Consider the following 22,844-nt stretch of genomic DNA (forward strand, 5'->3'; position numbering starts at 1 on the left):
GCCTAGTAGAAGAAGAGTCCACCCCACTACTACCGGAACTCCCCGCGGTGGCTGGGCGTCTTCATTCTTAAGCACCCCAGTGCGCGTCGCCTTGCTTTGCGCGGTGGCAAACCCTTCTGAAATATTGTTCCTTGGTTCTTCTCTATCTCGGTCCCTTTAGGTCATCATTTGTTGTCGCCATTAACTGGCGTCCGCTTTCTATTTCCCCTCGAGTCCTGGAATCTCAGTGTCCTGTGCACCGCTAAGTCGGATAAACGCGCACCCTCGACAAATTTATCCTACGTCAACGCAGACCGAAGCAACACAACACACGTCCAACCATAACAACAGACGACAACAGACGACAACTGACGAACGCCAATCCCCAGAGAGCCATCGGTTATGCCTCTTTCGAATCGCCGTCGCGCGCGGCGCAAGGAAATCCAACTTCAAGAGACTTCAGACGCAGAGGCGCCGGATTCATCGCCCACGCGACCTTCGAACAAGAAGCGCAAGGTGCGTTTTAAACTGAGATATATTAACCCAGTTCACAACACAACACACGCTTCTATGCGTCATTTTTGCAACGATGGATATGCAACTCTAGACTTTTGAGACGCAACTTCTTTGAAACTAACCAACGCGTGCGGGTAGGTCGATAACCGAGCCTCTCCCCAGCCTCCTCGACCCGTGAAAGCCGAGTCTGCGGACGAGGCGGATGGTTCGTCTCCCGACCGTGATTTATCTGAGAACCAAGATCTAGTGGATTTGGTCATTTCGTATCTCCCAGTCTCCCGTGAACCTCTCCGCGTCCAGCGAGACCATTCCAACGCGAATACCGAGAACAAGCAAAGCATCCGCGCATACGCCAAGATCGCGGGCAGAAACTGGACGTACTACGTGAAGTCGCTCCATGTCAACATTGGACGAGAGCCTGATCGCGAACCGAAGCTAGATGAACAGTCGAGTCCCGTCACAATCGCCGCGCGAGCGCTGCCGGAAGTTCACGTTGATTTAGGCCCGAGCAAGTTCGTGTCGCGCCTCCACGCGGAGATTTTCTACGATGGCGAGAATACTGCGTCGTGGCACATCCGTGTCAACGGTCGCAACGGTGTCCGTTTGAACCAGGCGATCCTGAAACGCGGCACCGATGCTGTTCTCTCGTGCGGCGACATCATCGAGATTGCCAACACGTCGATGATGTTTGTCACTCCCGGGGATAAAGCAAAAATTCACCCCAGCTTCGTCGAGCGCGCACAACGGATGGCCAACGGCGAAGAAGATCCAGCTTGGGATGCTTCTCATCATGCGCACCCCCAGCAGACGCCAACGATCCCTAAGACCCAAGAGACCGTACCACACTCGACTGGCGCTCCTTCGCTAGCACCCGCTCCGCAGTTCCTCAAACGCCAAGTAACACCGCCGCCGCGATCGCCAGACACAGTCGGCGCGCGAACCGCCAAGCAGTCGCCCCTGTATAACCGAGGAATGATGATGGAGAGCACCGAGGAAATCGACTACAGCAAGGATTCCGCGAAGGATTTGAAGCCGCCGTACAGTTATGCGACTCTCATTGCACAGGCGATCTTTTCGAGTGAAGAGGAGAAGCTGACGCTCAACAACATATACAACTGGATCATGGAGAAGTACGCATTCTACCGACATTCGCAAAGTGGCTGGCAGAACTCGATTCGGCATAATCTTTCGTTGAACAAAGCGTTCCAAAAAGTTCCCCGTCGGACGGACGAGCCGGGTAAGGGTATGAAGTGGCAGATTGCCGCGGAATATCGTGAGGAATACTGGAAGAAGCAGCTTCGCAAGGGCGCACAATCGTCGGCTCCGTCCTCACCAGCGACGAAGGACCCCGCCACGCGAGGTACCGCCGCCAGCGGGATGGAGTCCGTCTTCTCCGCTAGTAAGAAGTCGCCCCCTGTCTCTTCGCCTAGTTTCAGCTCGTTTCCCGTGGCGCCTGTGGAGGCGTACACGCCTGAACGCGGATCGCGCGCTGGCCGGAATGGTGCAATAGAGCCCCCTTCGCTTCGGCCGCCGAACCCGCGCGACTATGAGGAGCCGTCGCCGTTACCCCACCGGTCCGCAACGAAGAACGCAACTGGCCTTAGCCGGGCGTACGGGCTCTCGGATGCAGCTACCCGGTCGCCGCCAGTGCTATCGTCGTCGTATTACGACGATGGTCCGTCTTCTATGATTACGCCCGCACCACAACGCCATCAGCCTCGGCTCCCGCCTCCAAGCACAGCTCAGATTCCATCCAAGTTCATGCCAATGAGCTCACCCGCGCAGTTCTGGAAGTTCGCCGACATCGGGAGTACGCCTGCCCGTCCGGTTGCTGACATGAGTCCTTTGAAGGGGGATCCAGGTGATGTGCTTGGCAATATCCCAAGCAGTAGTCCACCGCCGCCGAACCTCGTCAGCCCAAGTAAGCCAGGTACAGCTAATGGGGCCGGATTGGGCCGGCCGCTTTCAGCCCGGCGAGAGGACGGACCAGGCACAAACGGCGTGGATGAGCGCCAACCACCTGCGGAGGAAGAAGACGGGGATGATGACGATGCTGATAATGGAGGGTTCGACCTCGCAAGGTGAGCCAGTTCTATCCTGCTGTCCACTGCACACTGACTTAACCGATTTTTTGTAGGGGCTTCCAACCGATCGGATCGTATCACCGCCAGCTAAACAATGCCGCAGCCCGCGCCAGTACCGCGACCACTTAGCTTTCACTTGTCTCGGGGATGTTTGAGTGCATGCTTTGTTTGGCTAGGTAATGGCCCGATCGCGTGCAGTTTAGTCCTGTTTTCTCTTGTCCTTTTTCCACTTGGATCACATGATTCTTGCATGTCTGAATACGATTATCTTGCAACGATGGGATGAAGCATTTAATTTGGGGCTCGGGGTTGGGCGGCGCAGTTTGCTTGCTTGTCTGGTTCTTAATGGTTGGCTTGTCGTTTATCTTTGGAGCTTAGGTAGGTTGTTTAGCAGGCATCAATAAGATCGGAATTTCAGTTGCTCCCTCAGTTCCATTGACTTTATATGAAAAAGACCAGACATCGCGGCTTCTTAGAGTTGAAGTGTTTAGCGCCATCTACCGTATGATTCCTTTTGCGGGCAGCTTGAGCTAAAGCTAGCTACCCCACACTCCGCCAACCTTTGAAGCTCGTAATTTCAAACTCCTCCCCATCACGAAGCAACGATTCACCTCCATTTCTATCCATTCCAATCTCGCAAGCTCGAAATGAAACTAACCGCCCACCTCTCATCAACCACCCCAGCCGCCCTCCAAAGTGCAACAACGCACCCCTTCCTCCGGCACGCCGGCAGCGGTACGCTCCCAAAGACCACTCTTGCAGCCTGGCTCTCACAAGACCGTCTCTACGCGCAAACCTACGTGCGCTTTATTGGGCTACTCCTTTCGAAAGTTCATCTCCCAAACACACCCTCCAAACAGAACAACCCCAGTATAACTGAGAAGATACTGGAGATCCTCATCGACGCACTGAATAATATCCACCGCGAGTTACAGTTCTTCGAGGATGTCGCGAGGGGGTACGGACTTGATCTAAATACGAATACGCCGCAGGAGGAGTCGGATCCAGAGGTCCAACGGAAGTTTGCTCCCGCGCCGATAACGCAAGGGTACATCGATATGTTCTTGTCTGCGGCGAGTCCAGGAAATAGTCTTTTGGAAGGCCTTGTCGTACTCTGGGCGACGGAGGTATGTTATCTCAAGGCTTGGAGGTATGCGGCAGACTTTCTGCAGAAGAGCGCCGGGGCCGGGAATAGGTCGGAGGAGGATGGAGGGGCATTGAGGGAGAAGTTCATACCCAACTGGGCGAGTGACGAGTTTGAGGAGTTTGTGAATAAGATTGGGGATGTTGTCGATGAGTTTGCCAGACAGGAGCTTGGGGAGGAATTAAGGGAAGGAGCTGAAGGGTTGGATCGATGCGAGAGGTGGTGGAGGCAGGTTGTTTGGTTGGAGGAGAGGTTTTGGCCGCATGTCCAGGAGTAGGCCAGGAGCTTCTATTATTCAGTTACGAATTGGGTGTCCTTCTATCAAAGCTGTTAATGTTGAGGTAGACTGAGCCATGACCTGCGTCCAGAATAGGGTCCTGATGGCGTCATATAAATGGTGTAGTGTGATACCATAGCGCACCATGTGTGATAACAGAAGGCTGCGTTGCGGGTTCGTCGTGCTGATGCTGAAAGCCTCGTGCCAAAGCTCGTGGTGTCTGAATTGTATGCTGGTATTAATGAACCATGCCCAACCATGTAACTTAAGACCTGCTTACTGTTCTGGCTATACTCCAGAAGAGGCACCTACGCGTCCTAGCCTCAGCAGGACTGATGTGCCAACGTACGCCTTCCTACCTCTGAACCAATTTAATAGACTGAACCGGTCACATACGATGATCCGTCTAGCAAGCTACGAGAAGCTTAGCGAGACTTTTCATCGAGTCCGCACTATCCTCGCGCTTTTTGATATTCGGTGTCTTCGACGCATACTGACAACGCAAGCGACGTCGCCAGCATGTAGGGTTGACGAGAACTAGGGTTTTGCTGATCGTTTAAAGTATGGATAGGATAGCGAGTTTTGCTTGGGGCCGCAGGCTTTATAAGGTTGGTAATATAAGCAGCCTGAAAGTCTGTAGCAGAGCCTTTTAAAAAAAAACGTAGGCCCGTTGCGGCACCGGCAGAGGTAGAGGCGGGTGGTCTTTTCAATCACTGATATTACAAACTTGACTGTCTGATGTTTCGACACCTCCTACACCTCCTGCACCTCCCTACACCACGGGCTCTGGTATCTCTGATTCAATGGTCTTCGTCTGGTTAAGCCAGACACATCTTAGTTCTTGTTTCGTTTCGTTCTTTGCTATATGCTAGAGTCTTCTGTCTCGAATAAAGGTACGGGCATTTCTGAAGCCGCAGGCTTGTCGGGCTTGTCCTGCGCAGTCGGCTGCCCTGGGACATCCCTTAAATTGACCTGACTGGCTCAGTGATGGACTCCCCACGATCGGGGCGCCATAAAAGCCACCCGACAAGAACGCCCGATGAACGGGTCGCGTTCAAATAGCAAAATATCACCGGCCGCCGCAGTTCAAGGCTCCTCCCACCACCACGCCCCCACACCCCCTCTCTGGCGGTGAGAAGCGTTATTTTCCGCCGCTGATGTTCGATATCATATCCACCTTCCATCGAGCGCTGAGTGCATCGGCCGTGCAGCGATGGTCCCTCAGAGTCGCGTTCTGCCAACCCTTTCTGGGAAATAATATGCCGGCCAGTCCCGACTGATGCTGAGCCCGTCGAACTGCGAGGAGATGCAGGAAGGCACCGTGGGCTTAAAGCAAACATGGGCTCGAGCAAACAATGGGGCGATAAGCAATCCACGAGTCCAACGAATCCAACGACGGGTCAGGGTTTACTGCAGAAGATGACGGTTGGAGGATTACATCATCACCTGATATAAATTTCCGAGTTCAGGAACAATCGATCCCTGTCCTTTTTTCGACTCGGCTATAATCCCTTGGTCACAGGTCAACGGACAGATCACCGTCGACGCTAAATCCGATCGAGGTCTAGAGTCCGACAATGGTCGGCGCCAACGGCCCCCGAGTCCGAGCGTCTAAGCATTTTAGTGCGAACGGAGTGGCCGTTGGGATCGGCTGTGGACGGCGTTCCAGCCACGCATGCAATGATGCTGAGACTGATCAACGATGTCCAGATCCAGAATGGGAGGGAACCGTGGAGGAGAGCGTCGTGATCGGACGGGATATTCGATAGGAGGAGCTGCGAGCAGACCGGCGCCAGAGAGGGGCCGCGGGTGTGGGACACGCTCAGTAATAGTAGCGGGTAGCGGTGGTAGTGGTAGTGGTGGTGATAGGTGGTAGTATCAGGATCAAAACTGTTCCAGTTTCTTGGTTCGATCAGGTTTAACTTGGGTATTCAAACTCTGGAAGCCGACCAGAACGATTATTCATCTGGTCTTTGTCGCCCCCCAAGATGGTCCCCAATAATCTCCACTGCTATTCAGTGCCATTCAGGTTGAGAGCGTGAGAACGTGAAAACGCCCGACTCTAGTTGCATCCAACTGCTCCGTCGCCGATCGTCTTGAGGCCGTTCTTCCTTAAAGAAAAATCTTTAAGGCTCAAGCCCACTGCTTACTACACTACTACGCTACTACGCTAGTATTCTCCTGACTCACCAGCGTCAGACCAAATCCAGACCAAATCCCTGCTCTGTTCTTGCACTTTTCTAGCTCTTTTCTATCTTGATTTGTCATTTCGACACTCTCATCCTGTGTCTATAGCGGTCTGGTTTCTCAAAAGAGAAAAGAAAAGTACAGAAGAGAAAAGCTGGCGAATTTTCTCTCTCAGCCTTATCCAAGTCTGCTGCCACTGTGCCTTCCATGACTCGGTAAAGCTGTTTCCACTCGTGGAGGTGCGATAGGCATAGCGCTGCGCAACTTTCACACTCCACCCCTATCACTTCACTTGGACTTCGTACACTCGCACTCCTTCATTAATTCCCTAATCCCGGCCTTTATCGGCCTTCTTAGCTTGCCAATTTGCATGCGGCGGTTTGATTGAGTCATGGAAACTCCAGCGGCGCCTTTCCTCGCCGATAACGCGGGCGAGGAGGATCCTTCACCAGACTCGGCCTCCTATCTTCAAGACGAGGGCGAATTTTCAGGCACTCCTTCCAACAATATCTCCCAGGACCTCTCTGCCGAGGATGCTGCGCCTGACGCCAAGCAGGTCAAGGCGCCGCTTCCCTTGCAGAAGCGGCGGCGGGTGACCCGTGCCTGCGATGAATGTCGGCGCAAAAAAATCAAATGCGATGGGAAGCAGCCTTGCACCCATTGCACGGTCTACAGTTATGGTGAGGTTCACTCTTTGGCTGGTTACTGGTCACGCTGACTCGAGACTGTAGAATGCACTTACGATCAACCGTCGAATCGTCGCCGCAACCCCGCACCACAGTATGTCGAAGCGCTCGAGAGTCGCTTGCACAAAGCCGAGGCCCTGCTCCGCGTCGTTCTCCCGGACCTGAATCTGGACGATCCGCAATTCGACGTGCATGCAACAGAGCAGATGCTGTTAGCGTTTAAACGAGAAAAGCTCCAGCAGCCATCACAGCCGCCGGCGCAATCTTCGCAATCTTCGCAACCGGCTTCGCAACAATCCCATGCAATTGGGTCCGCGGACGCTCCTGATGCAGATGAAGCTGGCGCTGACGAGTCTTTGTTGGAGTCAATGGTTGATAAATCAGGGTCTCTCGACCTGGACGATCAGGGCCATTGGGATTACCACGGGCACACGTCTGGCATCATCTTCCTTCGCCGGCTCCGGAAACAGCTTGGAGTATATCAGCCGGGCACTAGTGAGATCCCCTTGCGTACACGGCCCGCGCTGCAGCAATTCCTGGAGAGCCCCAAATCAACATCCGAATCGCCGCAAGAGCCATCCTTGCCGCCGACCCACGATTTGCCGCCCCGCGACGTAGCACGGCGTCTGTGTCACAATGCTTTAGAGGACGGCTGTGCATTAATACGTTTCGTGCACGAGCCATCGTTCTATACTTTACTGGATCGAGTCTACGATACCCCCCCGGAGCAATTTACCAATGAAGAGAATTCCTTCTTGCCGCTGCTGTACATTGTTATGTCTGTTGGTTGTTTGTTTTCCGACGACGGGGCTGGAACCTTGGATGTGTCGGGATATGAAAGTGCAATAGGTCAAGGGTATGTTCTATCTCTTGTCAAACGAGCTGTCGCTGACTTGCGTAGTTTTCAATACTTTAAAGCTGGCCGGCATTTGTTGGAAATTACCGATTGCCGTGATCTAACGTCTTTGCAAGCCATCTGTTTCATGGTCATATTTTTGCAGTCTTCGGCAAAACTCAGCACCTGCTATTCGTATGTTGGCATTGCTTTGCGCTCTTCGCTGCGACTTGGCCTGCATCGCTCGGTGACTGCAAACTTTAATCCGGTCGAACGGGAGTTACGCCGCCGCATCTTTTGGGTGGTTCGAAAAATGGATGTATATGTTAGCACGCTGCTTGGCCTGCCTCAGATGCTGAGCGATGACGACATCGACCAGGAGTACCCGCTGTCCATTGACGGGGAGTTTATCACAGAAAATGGAATCCTGCCGAGCCCAGAAGGGAGGATACATGCCATGGTCGGCGCTAATGCGCACACCCGACTCTCGGTGATCGTTCTCAAAATCGTGAAATACATTTACCCTCTCAAAACCGCACAGCACCGGTCCGAGTCAGATCAACGCTATGTTGTCAGCCATTCGAAAATCAGGGAGATCGAGCGGGATCTTCAGAACTGGATGGAAGAGCTTCCTGCGGCGCTGCGGCCTGGGACAGAAGTCTCTCCACAGATTGAGCGGTATGGTCTTTCGCTGTCGCGGTAATGGACTAGACTGACTTGTATAGGATACGACAACTCCTGCGTATTAGCTACGCTCATGCGCAGATGGTCATGTATCGACCGTTCCTCCACTATGTTTCCGGCGGCTCACAAGCTCGAGGCGTTGATCGACGGTCGTACGCCTGTGCCGCCGCGTGTGTCAGTGTTTCCCGGAATATCGTCCATATCACAACGGGAATGCATAAGAAGGGCCTTTTGAATGGTTCCTTCTGGTTTACCATGTACACCACGTACTTTGCCATTCTATCCTTGCTCTTTTTTGTCTTGGAGAACCCCGACTCGCCGACGGCAAAAGATGGCGTCCTCAAAGACGCTATGGAAGGCAAAAACACACTCGCTGGGCTAGCGAAGAAGAGCCTTGCAGCCGACCGTTGCTCGCAAAGCCTCAACTGTCTCTTCAAGAATCTCCCCGAGATGCTCAAGAACCGACAGAGCTCGAAGACTCAGGTTAACTTGAAGCGACCAGCTCCCTCAAATCAGCCAGCGCCCGAACCACAGCCAGGCTCGATACAGAGAGCAAACACCTTCCCGGTCCAACTACTCAACCGGCCATCTAAGCAGGACGGTACCCAGTCTCCCAAGAGCGTGGATGACAATCATGCACCTCGCTCACCCGCAAAACCACGGACGAACCGCCGATCATGGGTCCAGCCTTCCGAAGCCCCAGCAAGTGCTGTCTCAACTCCACCAGAGGCTACGCCACCTTCCGGTGCACCGGCAATATCTCAAGCATTGCCGATACGGGAGGCTCGTAGGGGACAATATACACAATCATTGCCGAACACTACCGGATTTCCCGACCTCATGCCCATCATGTTCCCGTCGGACGACCCATTCGCCTATCCCACACAGCCAATGTCAACGTTGGAAAATAATCACTTCCAATTCGACGCATCTAACACTACGGCACCATTCATGTCTGCGATCCCAACTACTGTGGATCAGGCAGGTGTCAACAACTTTGGTGGTTTGAATATGTTCCAGAATGGGACTCCGAACAGTATGGGCACGGCACTTTCAGGCCGGATGTCAGGCTCGCATTTGCAGTCGCCTGTTTCACACGGGTCTACACCGGGAGAAGCTGTCAACAGTCCAGATCTCGTCTCCATCCCCAACCAAAATTTCGTCTGGCAGGGTTACGGAATTGGCCAACAGCCAAATTTTGTGCCTGATGCTACAATACAGCAGATGTCCACCGGCGCCGAGCAGTCCTTTGGCATGGCAGATGATAACGCCTTTAATGCCGGTTTGGATCTCCCTGGAGTCCCGTTGGATGAGATTTTCGGCAACACTGATCTGAAGAGCGGGTTTGCGAGCGACGATTGGACGCAGTGGATGAATATCGGTTAGCAGCGCAGTGGTAATGTGATGACTATGAAAATATAATGACCGGATGCATGGGTGATATCAGGCGTTATGGGAATACCAGCAAATCTATAGTATCTATTTCTAGTCTATATACAAAATCTATCAATACCAATCGCGAATCGTCTTATATAGACAAACTGTCCCCAGGAAGATTAATATCACCGCCATCTCCCCTTCGGCGGCTGATACCAACTCCAAATATTTAACCCAACCTTCTCTCCCTCCTCAACCGGAAACGCCGCATGCCACGTCTCCGGCCACCCACTTCCATCAGCTCTAAGATTCTCCCAGAACACCGCGTTCCCTTTGATCGGCTTAAATGTCACTCCCTTCTTCCCTTCGTCAGCCTCACCACATTCAATGAACTCACACCATTTACTATCTTTCGGCTTTCTTAACAGGGGGAAATTCGTCCCTCCCCCTTTACACTCTGCCTTCAGATACACCATGAATGTACTGATCCTATCGCCCCCACGACCTCTCGCCGTCCCCGCCCAGTCATAGTGATGCGTGTAGTGGCCCGACACGTTATACCGCTGAGCCCACATTCGCTCGATGTACAAGTGCGGTTTCCAGCCTTGGAAGGAGCGCGCGCGAGCCTCGATGCATCGGACCGTCTGGGTTCGTGGGAGAAGAGCCCGATCGGAGAGACGTTTTGTTACGTCAGTTTTTGGCGTGGACGTGTCGTTCGCGGAGGTCAGGGACGAGGAGTACAAGGTCGAGGGGGTGTAGTTTGGTATACTAGTAGAGTCAATTGTCAGAATATATCTGCAGAGAGTCGTGGCTATGTCGCGCAACATACCTAACATCAACCAAGTAATCCGCCTCTTCAGCTGAGAGGAAGTTTTCGATGTATATGACCAACGGTGCCTGCGAGAGGATATGCACGCGGTATGCGTCGGTATCGTCGGGACATACTACGTCTACCCCATCATCAAGGCTCAGGACTTCTGAGTTGAGATCCAGCGAGGTATCTTCGTCGAGAGCCTCTTCATCATCGTAGAATTGGTATGAGCCATGTTGCGGATCGTTCGGAAAGAGTTGGCGCAGAATGGGGGAGATCACTAAGATATAGAGGGGTATGAGGTAGAAGACGGAGGAGAGGGAGATGTTCAAGGGCATGGCATGCAGGTGCTAAGAATAAGTGTCTGCTTGTCTGTGTACAATTGGCCGGAGTGCGGCATGGCATGTGACTAGGCTTGCAGACCGGGGATTCAGGGACCGGGTGTCTACGTTTACAGGCGCGCTGATAATGGCACGTGATGCACAGATAAGTACTTAAACAGCTTTGCGATAAGGCGAGCTCTATCTGGCGCATCTTCCAGGGTTCCATGTCCCGCAGGAATCTGTCCATCTTAAACGCTAGGAACTATACAATAGCGCCACTACAAATGATGAAACATTCGCGTGATCGCAATAGTAAGAACGATAGAATTATGTCAAACTCCCATCTGCGCTCCCGCCTAGGCTTTCTCCACCAGCTCATCCCAGCATCAAGACTTGGCACCTCCAGCCAAGAAGCGGGCCCAGAACCCCTCTGGACAAGCCAGCCTCGAGACCCAATGGCAAAATCCCATCACAAGGTGTCGTATTGCGAAATTTCTTCTTGAAGCGGAGGAGTGGGCCTGACAACATGGCCGTCGATACAGGCGAGGCGCTATGGAAGATTTCGGCGGTATGCATTAACCGGCAATGGGATTTCAGTGCGGAGGCATCATGCTTGATCGAAGATACCTAATGAGACCTTCAGCTGGTATCTGTTCAAGATATCTAATCGTGGTAGTCTTCTTGTAGGCCAGAACAGAAGAGTTGTGTCTTGTGAGAGGATGCGGAGAGCGCCTCAATTGGACTGTCAGAACCTGACCGCCTTTACGATAAGAGCTTCCCTGCCTGAGGGCCAAGGCATCAGTAATCTTATCGCTTCTCCGCGTCGTCGACCGCGAATTTTCCCAATTCACGCGCATATTCAGAACTCCCTTTAATCGCTTGAAACTGCTTTCAATTACGGACTCTAGGTTTTTATAATATTTCCGGTCTTTATTCTGTCGTCCAGACGCCTTTTCTACCCGGAGACAGGAGCTCCTCCTACCTCCGCTAGTCACTCAGCCGAAATTCACCCAGACTCGCATCCAGGACCAGATTGCCTGGCTTTATGATTGCATGAATTCGCAGGGCCTTCTATAGAACTGCGATCCTGAAGGACATTGTTTCTCGTTGGATTTTTTTTATTCGGTCAAATGTCACTTTCCTAATATTCATCCCTTCAACGCCGCCGCCGACAAAGACCATTCGCGCATGTGATCAAAGTGATATCCAAAACCAAACTGTCGACGCAGATCCAGATCACAACTTTTACCTACTGACTGAGACTTGGAAACTTGACTGTTGCACTTGATACATCCTCCAGTTGCAAAAGGGAGAGAGGTGTTACAGTCTGATTGCAGGTCCCCGCCCCGCAGCTCGAAATGGTCAATCCGTATGAGACAGATCCTGCGCGTATACCAGAAGACGACCCCTTTTACCAACGAAGTCCCCAATACGGCCGCTATCTCCCGCGGGATGATGATTTTCAACCCCTCTATGACGACTGGTGCCAATCCGACCCCCAAGCAACAGAATACTGGGAAAGCACCGTGAAGGCCCTGTGTACTCCGGAAAATTCATTGCATTTACAGGGAGAAAGGCAAGCATATGCTGCTGGCAGGGTTATCATCAGGGTCGATCAAGAAGATGCAGTTGGTGCGGCCGCCGAGAGGTTCTTATGCCTGAATGCGAATGAGCTGAGTGCGTCCAGGAAAGCGGATAACGCTTTCAAACACCTGGGGGTTGACGTTCCGAAAATATATTACTGCGGGATAATAGATGGGAAGAATGTCACAGTGGAATCTCGAATTCCCGGCGTTTCTCTGGATGTCGCTTGGAGGTACCTCAACCCGGAACAGGTTGAGGTCATGAAACAACAGTGTCGCATTGTTTCACAAGAGCTCAGCGGCGCAGACCCGGGCTTGGACCATCCATCCTATCTCTGCAGTGAGTTGAACTCACATATATCTTCAGAGGGCGGACAATATGAGCGCGATATACTCTTTGGTGACGATACACCTGGAAACTATCGACTTGTTCATAACAATATCCTTATGTCTAACATTGTCGTGAATAACCATCGCATCGTGGGACTTCTGGGCTGGCGACACAGCGGATATTTTGGCTTTGCAAGGGCAGACAAAGTACATCGGCAGATCAGGGTTCCGCGCCTAGTGGCAGAGTCTGAATCAGGGCTTTTACAGAACGTCCAAACTTGGGCCAACCTCTACGAAAGCCTTTCAGAGGCTGTGCCCGCTGAGCCAGTATATCCAATCAAGATCGAGCCTTCTAGCACTAGCCTGGATAAAGTTCCTTTAAATGCTGAAGATGTGAAATATGGCATAGATGCACTTGAAGAACATCCAACCCCTAAAAAGGTTGCGAGTTTGAAAAACCGAGGAAATTCACGGGCGTCGTCGTCAGATCGGTCATCCCCAGCCAATTCTACCAAAGCACCAGGCAGACGGGCAGGGCCCGGAACAAAGAAGGGAATTGGGAGGAGGACCTCGACCAAGAAAAGCAAACTCGATAATCAGGATAACGAGAGCGTCAGCAGCCGCCGCTCTCAAACTCCCTCCTCTTCTCGCACAAGCAAGGCGCCAGCGAAGAAGCAAAGCTCCGCTTCCCTGGCAAATTCGCCGGCCCCTGAACCGAAGAAGAAAGGCGGCAGGAAGGCAAAGGTCGAGGTAGAGGAGGAGGAAATGGAAGAGGGAGAGGAAGGCGAAGAAGAGGGAGAGGAAGAATCAGATCCTGACGCGGTTTTCTGCATCTGCCGGAAGCCTGATAACCACACTTGGATGATTGCGTGCGATGGGGGCTGCGAGGATTGGTTCCATGGGAAATGCGTCAACATTGACCCACGGGACGTTGATCTTATTGAGAAATATATCTGTAAGTTCTGAAATAACCCGGGTCAACTTGACACTAATAATTGCAGGCCCGAACTGCAAGGAAAATGGAAAAGGATGCACTCTGTGGAAGCCTATGTGTCGACTGAAAGAATGCCGAAAACCTGCGCGTGTCAGTGGCCCAACTCCTAGCAAGTACTGCTCCGATGAGCATGGCCTGGAGTTTATGCGTCAGAAAACTCGGCATCTCAACCTCATCCCTCCACAGGGTATTCAGAAACCAAAAACTATCTTCAGGGCAGCTCTTAGTGGCACGCAGACCCCGCGAGATGACGACAGCGAGTATGACTCGCAGATGGAAGATGAACAAGACAACAGCATGGAAGACCTCGGGAGCAGAGGCGGAGTCCTTACCCTAGGCGATCTCACAGCGGTCATAATGGGCGTGAGGTCTGTAGAAGAGTTCCGCAAACTGGGAGCGCATATCGTTGCACCCCCGGCAGAACCCGCACCAGACCAAATACCACCGTCTGATACCACAGACGCTGGAAGCCCACCCTCTAAGAAACTTGGTCTCGACGTTGGCGTCGACGGCTTACACTATTCTCCCGATGAAGCCGGGAAACTCGAAAAACTCCGCAAGCAGCGCGATGAACTCTTCCACCGCCGCGATATGCTAACTGCACGAAACACATTCCTCACTCTCGTGCGCCACCGCTCAAAGAGCATCCTCGACATACTTAAGAAGAAAGATCCCAAGGGCGGGTGGAAGGATATCTGCGGCTTCGATACACGGCTTGCCTGGTCCGACGAGGAATTCGACGGGTGGAGGTTGTCAGAACCAGGTAGAAAGGCGTTGGAGGAGGGCACACCTGAAGCCTTGGCGGCAAGTTATCCGACTAGCACTGTCGATGGCGATGGCGATACGACTATGGGTGGTGAAGACGAAGACAGTTTTGCGAGTCTTACGCGTGGCGTCTGCCTGAAGAAGCGATGTGAGCGGCACAAGCAGTGGGTCAAGGTGCAGCAGCAGGATGTCGCGTTTGAGGAGCGCACGCTGGAGAGCGATCTGGCTGAGTGCGAGAAGGAGGCACGGGAGGTGGTCGAACGTGCTGTGCTGCGAATGTGGGCTGAGGATGGGAATGCTCAGAGTCAGCTGGAGAATGGGTGGTAGACTGGTAGACTGCATGCTGCTTTGAGTTCCGTGGACTCGAATTCAGTTCGCTTTATACGCACGTCTCTTCACCGCTCGTTTGCAGTTTACAGGCAGCGAAATTCTTTGATACCCCTCTGTCTCGCGGGAAAGGAAGGAATTGCATTGCATGTCGGAGTTCGTGTTTTGTTGCGGGTTGCATTTTGGCGTATGCTGGCAGATTATATTTGGCAGGACAAAATCCGGCTTAGATAAATAGCTTAGCTTGTAAGATGCAGTATGAAATGAGGAGTTTTATCAACCTTAGTCATATACATTAAAACGGCGTCTGTTCCCCTCCTGCTTCAACATCACCAGGAGGTTTAGTCGACTTCTCTTTAGCATCCTTTTCATTCCAAACACACCATCTCCCCAGCCCACTTCCTACTCGGTCTTTTATCACCTCTACCACAGGTACGGCTATGCTCCTCCCATGCATTTCCATGTTCAAGTCCGAAATTGACACCAAGAGATGCGTATCAACCCCCTGGTCTAACGTCTTCATCATAAGACTAGGAAAAAGCGGAGCATTCGTATAAAACATCGACTGAATGCTGCTTCCGTCGTCGCGCACATGATGCGTTTCATATTCCCTGTGAGCCTGGCTTTGAACTTGTTTCGAGTGCTGATGCACATTCAGACTCGGCCCAACGCCACTCGTATTCACAAGCAAGATAGATATATAAGCGCGGTGCAAAAGGGATAAGTGCGCGATTTTTCGTAGTGTACTCATCAACACTGCTGTACCGCGGACAGCATTTGAAGAGCGGATAACTGCTTCAGTGAGGGTATCCAGACCGGTAATTACCACCACGGTCTGCTGGTTCTCAGTCTCGTTCCGGTTTCGGTTTTCCTGAAGGTCATCCCAAATTTTGTGCAATCTTTCTGAAACTTCACTGATAGCGTCTACAGCGCCTGCAAAGTCGAAGACCGGGAAGAGCTGGACAGAATCGAGGAGGGTTATTGCCTCGCTGCGGGAAATTGGAGGGGCTTGCTGAGCTGGCTCTGATCTAGAGAGGAGAGATGAGAGGAGTTTTGCGGGGGCAAAGATGGTATTGTGCTGCGGGTGGATAATATATGCCCTTGTCCTTGTTTGTGCTTGAAGATTTGTTTTGCTGGATGGTGGTTGTGATGTACGACGGAGCCAGGTCGTAAGTAGACGGCGAGGGAGCTGTACAGGGCGTTAGTGTATGATTCCCTTTTGAGATTGGAGGATAGGTGCTGAAGACTAAAGTGTGAGTGTGATGATACTTACCTCTCCAACAAACTCGTCCTCGTTCCCATCCGGTGATCTGCCCCGTAGTCTTGAGAAGCCGATTACTGTCCCGGGGCGGAAGATGTGATGTCCACTTGATGAGGCAGATGTTGGGAACAGACCGTTCTCGATGTCGAGCCTTAGATCCCATTTGTTAGATTGCTTAGAATCTGCTCTCGTTGGATTTGAGGATAGGCTGAGCTCATCGCCTAGTAAAGAGCTGGCAAGAATGGGGCTCGCTGGCGCGACTTTGTATGTGGTTGTGGGCATTGCCGGTGCGAGACACGCTTGCTTGGGGAGTTTGTTGTGTAGCTACGTTCCTGGTTCGTCAATTGGTTCAGGGGAATGGTCGGTATCCTAGGCTTGATAGAGGCAGGTGCATAATTGATTGTTCACCAGTTGAACTCATATATCGATGGTGCGTGTGGTTGTTGACTGAAACATTGATGTCGCATTAATGTTCACATTGCTGGTTGGCCCTGAGTTTCGGCCTGATAATCCAGGCAACGGTGCTATCGAACACGTCTGGGATATTATATTCCATGGAGGACGAAGAACTCGCATTGTTGGCACATAAGAACAGATGATATAATTTTTAAGGATTTACTCCCGTACCTAGTAAATGCGTTATTTAGCAACAAAGTCAAGTTCACTTCCCTCGGGCCGTCGGGATATATATTCTTGAAAGGCTGCGGTAGGTAATATCGTGGTTTTAAATCTCTTTCTAGGCTTGATATTAGGAATAATTGTACATCAATAACCATAATATAGATCATTTACGATGGCCGCACACGATTCATCTCAATCACCCTTTTCGTCCAAGTCCCATGCCCATCATGCGTCCACAGCCCATCACCCAAGATATCTCCAAGAATAACATCAATCTCAGCGCGAACAGACTCCATCTCATAATCACACGCAGTGAAGCTTGTGAGACAGCCTCTTCTCCCTGAATTCCTGACGACATGCGCAATTAGCGAGTAACTCGTAGCGAGCTCCATCCATGGATCACTCGGATCCATAGAGCCCCGCTGCTCAAGCTCGGTAATCCGATCATTCTGAGACGGCCCTAATTGTACTTTAAATGTGTGTAAATTGGGCATGTTTTCCACGACGTCTAGGACCAGCTGGACGTGGTTGTAGAAAGGGAAGACCGCGATGTAAGTGAACGCGGTTAGGTTTCGTAGTGGCGAGGGTGGATGGGGATATGGAGCTGCTTGCTCGGATGGGAAGTTGTCTGAAGCCCATATACTCCAGCGGTGGAAGATAGAGGGGACTTGGTAGAGAAAGTACTCGTAGTGGTTGTATGCTTTTAGCGAGGATGATTCGTTGAATGCCATTGATGTCCAGGGTGGATAATCTAGTAGATTGGCGTTTTCGTTTGCTTGAGAGATGGCGTGGTAACTTTGCGAGCCGCACTCTAGTTGCACGATTTGGTGACGAATCTCAAACGCCCAGCTATGCTCTTGTGGTATTTCCATCCCGAACATCTTCCCTATAACTGAGGGTGGTGCAACGACTGTCAGACATCGCGGCCTCAGAGAGGAAAGGAGGCGTTGCCACCATTTGGAGTTCCCAGGATCATCCGGACCATCAATCTCTACCACCACTGATGTGACGTAGCGGCTCAAGTCTGACTCCGATACGAACGAGAGGTATTCTTCTAAGTCCTTCAGTTTAAAGCAACCGTGTGAGAAAAGCCGAGGTCGGACGAGCATGCAGAGGCGGGAGCACGTAAGGGAGAGATTCTTCAAGACGCGGTTGCTTAACTTCGTGATCCGAGCGCTAGGAGGCCGGTGTAATCTCTTCGATGAGGGAGGAGGAGCGGAGAGGAAGTAGATGATGTCGTCAAGCAGTTCGTTCGGTAGCGATTCCATCGGAGCGGATGAGCTTCACTGCGCGTCAATACCGAATAAAGCTCGTGGCATCGTGAAGGATTGCGTAGACCTCGAACGATGCATTTGGAGCAATGAGCATGAACAGCTTCTCCGTAAGTGCGCGATGGGATGGAGAACCCGCAATGCTCACTGCTGCACAGTGGAGATGAGTAGCTGTTGCCCCACTGACCCACAGATAAGACTTCATCAGCCACGGTTTTGCATTCGAGGGGAAAAAAATTCAAAAAGATTGACCGACGCAGGGCTCGAACCTGCAATCTCCTGATTCGTAGTCAGACGCCTTGCCAATTGGGCCAGCCGGCCTTGTTGAGGGATACAGAAGGATAATTTACGCTATAGACCTTCCATAAAAATCTTACCGCCCACAGAAGCATCGAGAAATAAGACACGTGATCCGTTGCATAACTCTGCCCAAGAACAACGATGATTCTTCCAACAATCAATAGACAGCCGATTTCGTTTCCTTGAGTTCCTGCTTATCTTGTCATCATGGGTTCTGTTGTTCTGCCCCATTTGCGCACTGCATGGCACGTTGATCAAGCTATTCTCTCGGAAGAAGACAGGCTAGTGGTACGCATCTTCAAGATATCGTAGCACATATCCCATCAACCACCACTAACTGCCTTGATTACAGGTTATTAGATTTGGCAGGGATCATGACGTCGACTGTGAGTCTGCCATCTTTCTGCGATGTTGTGCTATTTCCCGTAAGAGGTCTAATCTTCCCCAAGGCATGCGCCAGGATGAAGTGCTCTTCAAGATTGCCGAGCGAGTAAAGAGTGAGTCCACCCTCGAGTTTAGCAGTCCTTCAAGGTGCTGCTCAAGAAAGCCCCCGACCTCTCCCAAAACCTCAAACTTTCCCTGCCCTGAGCTAGAACTGACAACCACAGACTTTGCCGTCATCTACCTCTGTGACATTGACGAGGTGCCCGAGTTCAATACAATGTATGAACTTTTTGATCCAATGACAATCATGTTCTTCTTCCGGAACAAGCACATCATGTGCGATTTCGGAACCGGTAACAACAATAAGTTGAACTGGGTCCTTGAAGATAAGCAAGAGTTGATTGATATTATTGAGACGATCTACAAGGGCGCCAGGAAAGGAAGGGGTCTGGTTGTTAGCCCGAAAGGTGAGTTACGTCTCTTGTAATGATTGATGAACTTTGGCTAATGGTTGATAGATTACTCTACAAGATACCGGTACTGATTGGGGTTTGTTTGAGAGGGGGCCTTTGCTCGGTTGTCTATGCGACGCGCTCTCTTTTTTGCTTCGGGGAAGATATTATGCGCTATAGATATCTGTCCATAGCTATTTAATGAAGTTATGATACTCACGGACTCGATTAAGAAGCTTATAGAGGCCAAACAACAACATTGAATGGAACGTAAAGTTAACTTTCCACTGCGAGCTTGCCAAAAAACTGTGCTTAACTATAACTCGAATATACAGTCACTTTCAATCCTCGTAGACTCCATATATGCGTCTAACTCTCCCGCGACTCGCCAGCCCTGCGTTGAATAGTATTCGCCTCAGGCACAATCCGCCGGCGCCCCACAGCCCGATAGTCCTGACATCAACGCCGCAGCCGCAGCATCAGCATTAGTAGCAAAATTCTGAATCCACTTAAGACCATTAATCCGGGCACAGGAATCGAAATCCAGCAAAATGATTGATCGCGCCATTTTCGAGAATCTCCAGGCCAAGATTGACGAGGAGGCAGCTGTCAGAGATGTACGACCAACACAGATCAAAACACAGCTTGTGGATACAGGACTAACCACTGCAAACAGGAGCTCCGTGACATTGTGCAAAATCTCTCGCGAAAAGGTTCAGCTCGTCCAACTTTCTCAGGAGTCAAACTAGAATTTTCGAATGTTAGCGAGCAATTAGTAGACTAACGCGACAATTCAATTGACTAGGCCGATCTACTCAAGCTGTGCTCTCTCGCGCTCATTCTACACCGGAGGCGCAGTGTATGTTATCCCTGACCCAAGGCAAGGGCTATACTAATTGTTCGAAACAGTGCAGCCTGTCCTCGAGGATGCAACCAAGGAAATCCTCGCCCAGAAGGAAGAAATCACCCGCCTGAAGGCCGTGGCCGACAGGCACCCCTTCTACAAGTACAACGGGGTTTGGTCGCGCGATCTGCAGAATCTCGTTAGTACCCGCTCATTCACTTACCTTTAATCGTCTCTTGTTTGTAGACACTAGCTCCAGCAAGCATGCTTACAGTTTGTTAGGTTGCATCCATCGAGCTATGCGCGTGGCTCGGCGGGCTCCAGGAGTTCAAAGGCTCTGAATCGGCTTCATTCTTGACCATGGAGGAGGTAGGGAAGTTTCTTGAGAGTATGACTCTACTTTGTCACTTCGATCACGTCTCGGGTTGGTATCTAACTCGCATTCGCGCAGTTCCCGTTAACCTCAAGGAAGAAGACGCGTTCCATCTCACGTTGGAGGAGTATCTTCTCGCGCTGATTTCCATGATTGAAGAGCTGGTTCGTGTACCGTCTTGAGTCTTGATACTTGAGCTTTATCTGACAGAACATGCCAGGCCCGTCTTGCTGTTAACGCGGTTACCCTCGGCGATTACGGCCGTCCTACGGTGATTGGTAATTTCATCAAGGAGCTGTTCAATGGATTTCAGTTGTTGAATCTGAAGAACGATGTGCTACGGAAAAGGAGTGATGCGATCAAGTATAGTGTAAGTCTGACCTGTCTCCCTGGTTGAGAAACTCGCTGATAGCTTTCTAGGTCAAGAAAGTAGAGGATGTGGTGTATGATCTCTCATTGCGAAACTTGATTCCCAAGGGCCAGGGTGTTTAGGTTCAACAGTAGACTGGGTTGAGAATGCCAACAAAGAGTGGTATTATGATGATGACATGATAAGGGCACAAGGCGGACATTACTAGTACTCGATGAAATAATTGCAGCATTCCTGTGTCTGCAAACAGTTAAGACCTGGTATCATAATCCATGAAACAACAATGTAGAAATCACGCCAACTTGGCAGTCTCCCCGTCCGCACCCGCAACTTCGGCCTGCTTAGCCTTCGAAGCCAGAAGCCCCTGCTTCTCAGCCTTCTCGATCTCCTCTAAAATCCTGCTCTCCAATCCCTCAGGCTTAGTGGTACTAGCCCATCTCCCAACAACCTTGCCATCCGCGGAAATCAGGAATTTCTCAAAGTTCCATTTAATCCTCTTCAAACCCAACAGACCGGGTTGGCTCTCCTTCAGCCAAGTCCAGAGAGGGTTCGCATTGTCTCCGTTGACCTCCGTCTTGCCGAGAACGGGGAAGGTAACGCCGTAGTTCAATTGACAGAATTCCTGAATCTGGTCGTTGGAGCCAGGGTCCTGACCGCCAAACTGGTTGCATGGAAAACCAAGGATAACGAAGTCATCGGGGCGCTTGGCTTTGATAGACTGGTAAAGGGTCTCAAGACCTTTGAATTGAGGCGTGAAACCGCATTTCGACGCGGTGTTGACGACAAGGATAACCTTGCCCTTTAGCTGGCTGAGGGGATAAGCATCGCCTTTCTCTGTTGGAGAGCGCGGGTTAGTGTTTGTCTGGCGGAGGAGAAAGAGAGTGGGGTACACAAAAGAAACGGGTGTGAGGACGTACTGTCAACAGGCTCGAAGTCGTAAAACGTAGTAGCAGAAGCCATGCTGCTGAATCTGTATCGCGCGATCGAATGTGAGGGTCTGAGAGGAGGTTGTTGATGTTGGAGAAGAGTTCGATGTGAGGGGAAGTGAAGAATGCAAGGACTCAGGCGCGACGCGGATGATGATGAAATTGTGGCACCACTAATCCGACCGGGGGAAACAGACGTCTTTTGTATCGGAGTCCGTAGCCTGACTTGTCTGGTCGAAGAGGAACTAGATCTGAAACTGAGTAATCGTGGAACTAAGCCACAATATGTGAAAGGCATGGATGAAGGTGACACCCGCCCCGCCTCCGAGGTTCGCGGAAGGAGCGAGAAATCCGGAAGGAGCCTAAAAGTTGTGAGGGGCGCGCATGCAACCGGATGCTTCGGGCCCGTGGTCCGAATTGCATAACTTCTGGGGATTATAGTGATACTCCATAAATCAATGCTGTGCAGTTTGTAAGCTGGCTAATCGAGACTTTGGACTGTTGGCATTCCAGGATTCACGCGGCCTTGTATGACTTCATAGCCATAAGACGTTAGATAAGATCACATGCCTATTGCTTCTTACGCCGTTCAATTGATGGGCGGCTGTATGACAGTGACTTCGTATGCGTATACGCGTATCTTTGCAGGGAAACTGCCCGAATACTACTACGTTGACTATTTTGAATAGAACGGCCCTCCAGTTAAATTTTTCTGGGCTTTTTTTTTTTTTGGAAGGAAAGTTAAAGATTGAGACTACTCAGCCGGCTTGAGGCGGGTTGCTGGGCCATCGTTGGAGCACGATCTCTAAACCCATTAACCACAAAGATGGCTTACAAATGAATAGTTTCAACCGGCGAATATTCCAAATACTTGTTTCAAATAGAGCCGCAGATGGAGACGTTGGCTACTCCGCTGTACATATACCCTACTCTAGTGCAGTCCATAATTGGCTTCAGGCCTTCAAAAACCAACTCGGCGACTCCGATGGTTCACCACTGCCCGGTGCCGCGTCGTTCGCTGAAGGATAATTCCGCGAAGTGGTCAGATCGGCGTAGATGAGATCGGCTTCCGTGCTATGTAAATTCCACAGCCACTCAGCTCATCGCAGGCGTTGATGTTCAACTCGAAAATGGGGAAGC

The 22,844-nt window shown here is 51.3% G+C and overlaps 11 protein-coding genes and 1 non-coding gene across 12 annotated transcripts; 7 read left to right on the forward strand and 5 right to left on the reverse strand.

The window, feature by feature from the left end:
* The first annotated feature begins 21 nt into the window (after positions 1–21).
* BDW70DRAFT_22662 (putative forkhead transcription factor Fkh1/2) lies at positions 22–2,887 on the forward strand. The gene is made up of 3 exons (XM_073743537.1): positions 22–495; positions 634–2,576; positions 2,633–2,887. Exons 1-3 carry the CDS (start codon positions 382–384, stop codon positions 2,706–2,708), a joined length of 2,133 nt encoding a protein of 710 aa, XP_073597569.1. The 5' UTR covers positions 22–381; the 3' UTR covers positions 2,709–2,887.
* Positions 2,700–3,025, forward strand: BDW70DRAFT_22669 (uncharacterized protein). Its single transcript, XM_073743538.1, has one exon. It carries the CDS (start codon positions 2,819–2,821, stop codon positions 2,981–2,983), a length of 165 nt encoding a protein of 54 aa, XP_073597570.1. The 5' UTR covers positions 2,700–2,818; the 3' UTR covers positions 2,984–3,025.
* Positions 3,026–3,154: 129 nt separating this feature from the next.
* On the forward strand, positions 3,155–4,174 carry BDW70DRAFT_133023 (putative transcription regulator PAB1642). The gene has a single exon (XM_073736257.1). The coding sequence runs from the start codon at positions 3,227–3,229 to the stop codon at positions 3,998–4,000; it is 774 nt and encodes a 257-aa protein (XP_073597571.1). The 5' UTR covers positions 3,155–3,226; the 3' UTR covers positions 4,001–4,174.
* A 2,053-nt stretch (positions 4,175–6,227) lies between these two features.
* BDW70DRAFT_22675 (putative C6 transcription factor (Mut3)) lies at positions 6,228–9,835 on the forward strand. Its single transcript, XM_073743539.1, has 4 exons — positions 6,228–6,867; positions 6,919–7,729; positions 7,775–8,386; positions 8,434–9,835. The coding sequence occupies exons 1-4, from the start codon at positions 6,579–6,581 to the stop codon at positions 9,776–9,778; spliced, it is 3,057 nt and encodes a 1,018-aa protein (XP_073597572.1). The 5' UTR covers positions 6,228–6,578; the 3' UTR covers positions 9,779–9,835.
* A 107-nt stretch (positions 9,836–9,942) lies between these two features.
* On the reverse strand, positions 9,943–10,918 carry BDW70DRAFT_166579 (oxidoreductase, 2OG-Fe(II) oxygenase family; the record flags this gene model as incomplete). Its single annotated transcript, XM_073742022.1, has 2 exons — positions 9,943–10,537; positions 10,599–10,918. 2 exons carry the CDS (start codon positions 10,916–10,918, stop codon positions 9,955–9,957), a joined length of 903 nt encoding a protein of 300 aa, XP_073597573.1. The 3' UTR covers positions 9,943–9,954.
* Positions 10,919–12,011: 1,093 nt separating this feature from the next.
* Positions 12,012–15,167, forward strand: BDW70DRAFT_22688 (putative PHD transcription factor). The gene is made up of 2 exons (XM_073743540.1): positions 12,012–13,771; positions 13,818–15,167. Exons 1-2 carry the CDS (start codon positions 12,262–12,264, stop codon positions 14,900–14,902), a joined length of 2,595 nt encoding a protein of 864 aa, XP_073597574.1. The 5' UTR covers positions 12,012–12,261; the 3' UTR covers positions 14,903–15,167.
* Positions 15,168–15,197: 30 nt separating this feature from the next.
* Positions 15,198–16,445, reverse strand: BDW70DRAFT_158376 (uncharacterized protein; the record flags this gene model as incomplete). Its single annotated transcript, XM_073740498.1, has 2 exons — positions 15,198–16,091; positions 16,176–16,445. The coding sequence occupies 2 exons, from the start codon at positions 16,443–16,445 to the stop codon at positions 15,198–15,200; spliced, it is 1,164 nt and encodes a 387-aa protein (XP_073597575.1).
* A 422-nt stretch (positions 16,446–16,867) lies between these two features.
* Positions 16,868–18,290, reverse strand: BDW70DRAFT_133031 (F-box domain protein). Its single transcript, XM_073736258.1, has one exon. It carries the CDS (start codon positions 18,050–18,052, stop codon positions 16,952–16,954), a length of 1,101 nt encoding a protein of 366 aa, XP_073597576.1. The 5' UTR covers positions 18,053–18,290; the 3' UTR covers positions 16,868–16,951.
* Positions 18,291–18,303: 13 nt separating this feature from the next.
* On the reverse strand, positions 18,304–18,376 carry BDW70DRAFT_t78. The gene has a single exon. It is a non-coding gene; the product is annotated as a tRNA-Arg (tRNA).
* A 148-nt stretch (positions 18,377–18,524) lies between these two features.
* BDW70DRAFT_22695 (DIM1 family thioredoxin-like protein) lies at positions 18,525–19,439 on the forward strand. The gene is made up of 5 exons (XM_073743541.1): positions 18,525–18,643; positions 18,708–18,741; positions 18,805–18,852; positions 18,964–19,206; positions 19,258–19,439. Exons 1-5 carry the CDS (start codon positions 18,563–18,565, stop codon positions 19,281–19,283), a joined length of 432 nt encoding a protein of 143 aa, XP_073597577.1. The 5' UTR covers positions 18,525–18,562; the 3' UTR covers positions 19,284–19,439.
* Positions 19,440–19,719: 280 nt separating this feature from the next.
* Positions 19,720–20,985, forward strand: BDW70DRAFT_22701 (translin). Its single transcript, XM_073743542.1, has 8 exons — positions 19,720–19,808; positions 19,868–19,904; positions 19,997–20,050; positions 20,101–20,234; positions 20,318–20,423; positions 20,487–20,572; positions 20,629–20,778; positions 20,829–20,985. Exons 1-8 carry the CDS (start codon positions 19,743–19,745, stop codon positions 20,898–20,900), a joined length of 705 nt encoding a protein of 234 aa, XP_073597578.1. The 5' UTR covers positions 19,720–19,742; the 3' UTR covers positions 20,901–20,985.
* BDW70DRAFT_22704 (glutathione peroxidase) lies at positions 20,938–22,194 on the reverse strand. The gene is made up of 2 exons (XM_073743543.1): positions 21,696–22,194; positions 20,938–21,612 (listed from the first exon to the last, which is right to left on the reverse strand). The coding sequence occupies exons 1-2, from the start codon at positions 22,000–22,002 to the stop codon at positions 21,071–21,073; spliced, it is 849 nt and encodes a 282-aa protein (XP_073597579.1). The 5' UTR covers positions 22,003–22,194; the 3' UTR covers positions 20,938–21,070.
* Between the last annotated feature and the right edge of the window lie 650 nt (positions 22,195–22,844).

The sequence above is a fragment of the Aspergillus foveolatus genome (genome assembly GCF_047715535.1).
Source record: "Aspergillus foveolatus strain CBS 279.81 unplaced genomic scaffold BDW70scaffold_14, whole genome shotgun sequence".
Lineage (NCBI taxonomy): Eukaryota > Fungi > Ascomycota > Eurotiomycetes > Eurotiales > Aspergillaceae > Aspergillus > Aspergillus foveolatus.

What these genes read in the sequence shown, in the direction of transcription:
- BDW70DRAFT_22701 (XM_073743542.1), top strand. Translation starts at nt 19,743, where the DNA reads ATGATTGATCGCGCCATTTTCGAGAATCTCCAGGCCAAGATTGACGAG. An exon ending in GCAAAATCTCTCGCGAAAAG is followed by an intron (nt 19,905 to 19,996) that starts GTTCAGCTCGTC and finishes TCAATTGACTAG; the next exon opens with GCCGATCTACTCAAGCTGTG. An exon ending in CGCGCGATCTGCAGAATCTC is followed by an intron (nt 20,235 to 20,317) that starts GTTAGTACCCGC and finishes ACAGTTTGTTAG; the next exon opens with GTTGCATCCATCGAGCTATG.
- BDW70DRAFT_133023 (XM_073736257.1), top strand. Translation starts at nt 3,227, where the DNA reads ATGAAACTAACCGCCCACCTCTCATCAACCACCCCAGCCGCCCTCCAA.
- BDW70DRAFT_22669 (XM_073743538.1), top strand. Translation starts at nt 2,819, where the DNA reads ATGATTCTTGCATGTCTGAATACGATTATCTTGCAACGATGGGATGAA.
- BDW70DRAFT_22662 (XM_073743537.1), top strand. Translation starts at nt 382, where the DNA reads ATGCCTCTTTCGAATCGCCGTCGCGCGCGGCGCAAGGAAATCCAACTT. An exon ending in CTTCGAACAAGAAGCGCAAG is followed by an intron (nt 496 to 633) that starts GTGCGTTTTAAA and finishes GCGTGCGGGTAG; the next exon opens with GTCGATAACCGAGCCTCTCC. An exon ending in GGAGGGTTCGACCTCGCAAG is followed by an intron (nt 2,577 to 2,632) that starts GTGAGCCAGTTC and finishes GATTTTTTGTAG; the next exon opens with GGGCTTCCAACCGATCGGAT.
- BDW70DRAFT_22704 (XM_073743543.1), bottom strand. Translation starts at nt 22,002, where the DNA reads ATGCCTTTCACATATTGTGGCTTAGTTCCACGATTACTCAGTTTCAGA. An exon ending in CGACTTCGAGCCTGTTGACA is followed by an intron (nt 21,613 to 21,695) that starts GTACGTCCTCAC and finishes GCTCTCCAACAG; the next exon opens with AGAAAGGCGATGCTTATCCC.
- BDW70DRAFT_133031 (XM_073736258.1), bottom strand. Translation starts at nt 18,052, where the DNA reads ATGGAATCGCTACCGAACGAACTGCTTGACGACATCATCTACTTCCTC.
- BDW70DRAFT_22695 (XM_073743541.1), top strand. Translation starts at nt 18,563, where the DNA reads ATGGGTTCTGTTGTTCTGCCCCATTTGCGCACTGCATGGCACGTTGAT. An exon ending in CAGGGATCATGACGTCGACT is followed by an intron (nt 18,742 to 18,804) that starts GTGAGTCTGCCA and finishes ATCTTCCCCAAG; the next exon opens with GCATGCGCCAGGATGAAGTG. An exon ending in GATTGCCGAGCGAGTAAAGA is followed by an intron (nt 18,853 to 18,963) that starts GTGAGTCCACCC and finishes TGACAACCACAG; the next exon opens with ACTTTGCCGTCATCTACCTC.
- BDW70DRAFT_22675 (XM_073743539.1), top strand. Translation starts at nt 6,579, where the DNA reads ATGGAAACTCCAGCGGCGCCTTTCCTCGCCGATAACGCGGGCGAGGAG. An exon ending in TTGCACGGTCTACAGTTATG is followed by an intron (nt 6,868 to 6,918) that starts GTGAGGTTCACT and finishes TCGAGACTGTAG; the next exon opens with AATGCACTTACGATCAACCG. An exon ending in GTCTCTCCACAGATTGAGCG is followed by an intron (nt 8,387 to 8,433) that starts GTATGGTCTTTC and finishes TGACTTGTATAG; the next exon opens with GATACGACAACTCCTGCGTA.
- BDW70DRAFT_22688 (XM_073743540.1), top strand. Translation starts at nt 12,262, where the DNA reads ATGGTCAATCCGTATGAGACAGATCCTGCGCGTATACCAGAAGACGAC. An exon ending in TCTTATTGAGAAATATATCT is followed by an intron (nt 13,772 to 13,817) that starts GTAAGTTCTGAA and finishes TAATAATTGCAG; the next exon opens with GCCCGAACTGCAAGGAAAAT.